Source organism: Chrysemys picta, chromosome 3, assembly GCF_011386835.1.
Source record: "Chrysemys picta bellii isolate R12L10 chromosome 3, ASM1138683v2, whole genome shotgun sequence".
NCBI classification, from domain to species: domain Eukaryota; kingdom Metazoa; phylum Chordata; order Testudines; family Emydidae; genus Chrysemys; species Chrysemys picta.
Window position 1 is genome coordinate 82,895,928 of NC_088793.1, and position 5,409 is coordinate 82,901,336.

General features: G+C 53.0%; 1 protein-coding gene across 1 annotated transcript; it reads left to right on the forward strand.

Moving 5' to 3' along the window:
* Positions 1 to 1,666: 1,666 nt before the first annotated feature.
* On the forward strand, positions 1,667 to 3,807 carry LOC135982297 (uncharacterized). The gene is made up of 2 exons (XM_065588295.1): positions 1,667 to 2,243; positions 3,238 to 3,807. Exons 1-2 carry the CDS (start codon positions 1,667 to 1,669, stop codon positions 3,711 to 3,713), a joined length of 1,053 nt encoding a protein of 350 aa, XP_065444367.1. The 3' UTR covers positions 3,714 to 3,807.
* Positions 3,808 to 5,409: the final 1,602 nt, after the last annotated feature.

A 5,409-nucleotide genomic window follows, 5' to 3' on the forward strand; every position in this document is an offset into this window, starting at 1 on the left:
GCACAGTAGCTCTGCCAAGGAACCTGCGCAAGTGGATTGCACAGCTTCTGCATGCAGCCTTTGAAGAGATCCCTGAGGCCGATTACTGCGATGTGAGAACACATCAATGCCCTATTCTGCATCTAGGCATGCATGCAGCCCTAACCCTCCTCACCCCAAGAGCCCACACCGAACAACTTCCTTCCCAAAATAAAAGCCACTTACTGGGCACCTCCTCTGGTGTTTGTTCTTCCGCCAAGCACCGGCCGCTGCGACTGGCTACCTTCCTCCTGGCTTGAGAACAGCACCTGGCTGCGTGCATCTAGGGATGCCAGGGTGTCCCTCTCCTCCTCAGCACCCTCACTCCTGCTTTCCTCCTCTTCCTCCTGCTGCCTTGTTGAACTGGACTCTGAAGTTTCCATGGTAGTCTTTGGAGTGGAGGTGGGGTCGCCCCAAGTATTGCACCCAGCTCTTTGTAGAAACGGCAGGTCGCGGGGGCAGCACCAGAACAGAGTGGCTGTTTGCCTCGTGGGCTTTGCAGTAGGCATTCCGCAGCTCCTTCACTTTAACCCTACACTGCAGTGCGTCCTGGTCATGGCCCCTTTCCATCATGTCAGTTGATATCTGCCCAAAGGTATCATAATTCCTATGGCTGGAGCGCAGCTGGGACTGGACAGCTTCCTCCCCACAAACACTGATGAGGTCCAGCACCTCGCCATTGCTCCATATTGGGGATCACCTGGCACGTGGAGGCATGGTCACCTGGAAAGATTCACTGAGAGCACTCCACGCCTGGCTGAGCAAACAGGAAGGGGATTTTCAAAATTCCCAGAGAATTTAAAGGGTGGGTCTGATGGTTGGTCACCTGAGGGCAGGGCAGTAGAGTTCAAAGTGGCTAGAACAGGCATTGTGGAACACTTCTGGAGGCATTAATAGACCAGGGTGTCCACACTGGCGCCGCGGCACTCCAGCCAGGACGCATCAAGCGTTATGCTTCTTGTCAAGGTAGATTACCAGGAGCGCTCCAGCTGCGGCATCTGGGCGCTCTCTTTGGCTTGCCAGTGTGGATGCGTCATGAGTTATGGTGCCTGGGGCTGCTTTAATGTGCTCTAACTTGCAAGCATAGCCATGCCCTAAGACTGAGGGCCCTGTGGTTCCAGTATCTCCCTGTAAGAGTCCTGAAGATTTCCTCCCATTCCCCTCTCCTTCCATACTTCACACCTCTGCCTTTGAGATGGTGTGTCATGTCCATAATTCTTATTACAAAGGATCCCATAGATTCTATTTCTGAGGCCTGGTCTACACTAGGCGTTTATGTCGAAGTTAGCGCCGTTACATCGAATTAACCCTGCACCCGTCCACACTGCGATGCTATTTAGTTCGACATAGAGGTCTCTTTAATTCGACTTCTGTACTCCTCCCCGACGAGGGGAGTAGCGCTAAATTCGACATGGCCATGTCGAATTAGGCTAGGTGTGGATGGAAATCGACGCTAATAGCTCCGGGAGCTATCCCACAGTGCACCACTCTGTTGACGCTCTGGACAGCAGTGCGAGCTCGGATGCTCTGACCAGCCACACAGGAAAAGCCCCGGGAAAATTTGAATTGGAATTCCTTTTCCTGTCTGGCCAGTTTGAATCTCATTTCCTGTCTGGACATCGTGGCGAGCACAGCAGCACTGGCAACGATGCAGAGCTCTCCAGCAGTGATGGCCGTGCAGTCTGTGAATAGAAAGAGAGCCCCAGCATGGACTGATCGTGAAGTCTTGGATCTCATCGCTGTGTGGGGTGATGAGTCCGTGCTTTCTGAGCTGCGATCCAAAAGAAGGAATGCAAAGATCTACGAGAAGATCTCTAAAGACATGGCAGAGAGAGGATACAGCTGGGATGCAACGCAGTGCCGCGTGAAAATCAAGGAGCTGAGACAAGGCTACCAGAAGACCAAAGAGGCAAACGGACGCTCCGGATCCCATCCCCAGACATCCCGTTTCTACGAGGCACTGCATTCCATCCTCGGTGCGGCCGCCACCACTACCCCACCAGTGACCGTGGACTCTGAGGATGGGATACTGTCCACGGCCGGTTCCTCGGACATGTTAGGGGACGGGGAAGATGAGGAAGGAGATGAGGAGGGCGAGGCAGTCGGCAGCTCTCACAACGCTGATTTCCCCGACAGCCAGGATCTCTTCATCACCCTTACAGAGATCCCCTACGAAGCGTCCCGAGCCGTTACCCCGGACACAGAATCTGGTGAAGGATCAGCCAGTAAGTGTTGTAAACATCTAAACATTTATTTTAAACAAAACAGGAATATTAACAATTAAAAGAATGGGTTGTTCATGATTAGTGTGCCCTAGGCGCTTAACGGTTTAGTAAGGGGCAGTGCAAGTTTTGAAAAGAAATCTAGCAATGTCCGGTTTTCAGTGATTGTCCTGCACAAGCCGCTCTACTGTTTATTCCCTGCTACTGCAGCTACAGTAAAATGCGGTCTATGTGTCCGGGGATAGAGCAGTAATCCTCCTGGGACATCTCGATGAAGCTCTCCTGGAGGTAACTTGAAAGCCGTTGCATGAGGTTCTTGGGGAGAGCGGCCTTATTGGGTCCTCCGAAGTACGACACGTTGCCGCGCCACGAGATTATCAAGTACTCCGGGATCATTGCTCTGCACAGCAGGGCGGCATACGGCCCTGGTCTTTGGAGGCTTTCCCGGAGCATTCTCTCTTTGTCACTCTCGGAGATCCTCATCAGGGTGATGTCGGCCATGGTGACCTGCTTTTAATTAGGTAGGGGAATGTTAGTGTTGGGACTGCTTTCCCATTCCTTTACAGAACTGTAACCGCTGGTTTGCAGCCACGCGGTGGAGGCGGGAGAGGGGCAGCCGAAAGGGATCGTTCCCGGGGACAGCCGCGAGGGGGTGGGACAGGGGCAGAGTTCCCGCTTGCCGGATTGCTGGCAGCAGGGACTGACATTGATTTAAATGTGAAATGAGGCCAGTGGTAATATAAAAGTTTTAAACTGCCACAAGTGTACGGCTTACCATGTCTGCCTGCAACAGAAATTCCGTTGTGCTGCCTCGCTTCTCAAATGTGCTGTTCAAGACCCCAGGCACTGAATGCGAAGGCCGAGAATTCGACCTTGTGCTGAGTGCGCATGTGAAAGGTGCTGTGCATGGTCTTGTTCACAGAGAAAAACTATGTTCTTTGTTCACAACTACATTTATCTTTCTTAGGAATTCACTCCCTTTTTCCCATTTCCACAGCCCCGTCTGCGACTGTCTCACAACCTAGCCTGGAATCACACTCCCAGAGGCTAGCGCGGATTAGGCGTAGGAAGAAGAGGACACGGGAGGACATGTTCTCTGAGCTTATGGCCTGTTCCCAAGCCCAGGCAGCACAGCAGACCCAGTGGCGGGAGAACTTGACCCGAATGCACCAAGCCAACATGGATCGGGAGGAGAGGTGGCGGCAGGAAGACCAGCAGGCGACTCAAACGCTGCTTGGACTACTGAGGGAGCAAACGGACACACTCCGGCGCCTTGTGGATGTTCTGCAGGAACGGAGGCAGGAGGACAGAGCCCCGCTGCAGTCCATCTGTAACCGCCATCCCCCGCCACCAAGTCCCATACCCACCTCACCCAAAGTGCAAAGAAGGAGAGGCGGCAGAGTCCCTGCTAAGTCTCACTCCACCCCTGCAGAGAGCTCTAGTAGCAGAAGGCTCTCATTTCCCAAAATTTGAAAAGTTCTTTCCTTCCCGCCTGACACAAGCCCACGTCCAAGTTTCACCTCCCAATGCCATGTGTAGTTGATAATAAAAAATTCGTTTCTGTTAACTACTGTTTCAATCATGTTCTTTTGGAGGAGGAGGGGAAAGGGGGTTGGTAATTGGACAGGACAGTCTCCTTTGGCAGGGTACATAGTCGGGGGCAGGCACAGCAGCAGGGCACATACACAGTGCAGTGATGCAGTGATTAGTTACCCCGGTTAGTCTGGGAGGTTGTTTTCATGTTATGTTGGGGGGGGGGTTGCTCTGTGACTTTGTGGCGGGGGAGGGCAGTTACAGATCTTGAGCGCCGGTCCTTAGGCAGGATCACAGAGCCACACAGCAGGGGATCTGTAACCGTCCTCCCCCTGCCACAAAGTCAAATAGACCCCCCATACACACAGTCCCGATCAGGAGGGGTGACAGGCTCCGTTGAAACAAGCATCCCACCGCAGCGGAGCCTGTCAATCCTTGAGTTTAGAAGCTGCATTCGCGTCACAACACTACACCCGCTCCGCACCACAGTCTGCGTCCCAGTTTTAAAAAATTCCCGCGAAAACAGTATTAAAGAAAACGGTGTGCTTTAACAAAGTTGAACTATTTTTATTTCGACACGTGTGTTGGAGGGGGGGTGAAGGGGGTATGTAACTGGATAGGATAGTCAACATTACCTGGGTAAAGAAACGGGGGCAGGTTTAGCTTCTCAGTACACAAACTATAAAGTCACAGGTTACCCTGCTCACTCAGGAACTTTGCTTTCAAAGCCTCCCGGATGCACAGCGCTTCCCGCTGGTCTCTTCTAATCGCCCGGCTGTCTGGCTGTGAGTAATCACCAGCCAGGCTATTTTCCTCAACCTCCCACCCCGCCATAAAGGTCTCCCCCTTGCTCTCACAGAGATTGTGGAGCACACAGCAAGCTGCTATAACAATGGGGATATTGGTTTCGCTGAGATCACAGCGAGTCAGTAAGCTTCTCCATCTCCCCTTGAGACGGCCAAAAGCACACTCCACCACCATTCTGCACTTGCTCAGCCGGTAGTTGAAGAGTTCTTTTTCAGTGTCCAGGGCGCCAGTATAGGGCTTCATGAGCCAGGGCATTAGCGGGTAGGCTGGGTCCCCGAGGATGACTATAGGCATCTCCACATCCCCAACAGTTATTTTGTGGTCCGGGAAGTAAATACCTTGTTGCAGCCGTCTAAACAGACCAGAGTTCCTGAAAACACGAGCGTCATGAACCTTGCCTGGCCATCCCACGTAGATGTTGGTAAAACGTCCCCTGTGGTCCACCAGTGCTTGCAGCACCATGGAAAAGTAGCCCTTTCGGTTAATGTACTGGGTGGCCTGGTGGTCCGGTGCCAGGATAGGGATGTGAGTTCCATCTATGGCCCCACCGCAGTTTGGGAATCCCATCGCTGCGAAACCATCTATGATCGCCTCCACGTTTCCCAGGGTCACTACCTTTGGCAGCAGTACATCAACGATTGCCTTCGCTACTTGCATCACAACAACCCCCACGGTAGATTTGCCCACCCCAAACTGGTTCGCGACTGACCGGTAGCTGTCTGGCGTTGCAAGCTTCCAGAGGGCTATGGCCACTCGCTTCTGTACACTCAGTGCAGCTCGCAACCGGGTGTCACTGCGCTTCAGGGCAGGGGACAGCAACTCACAAAGT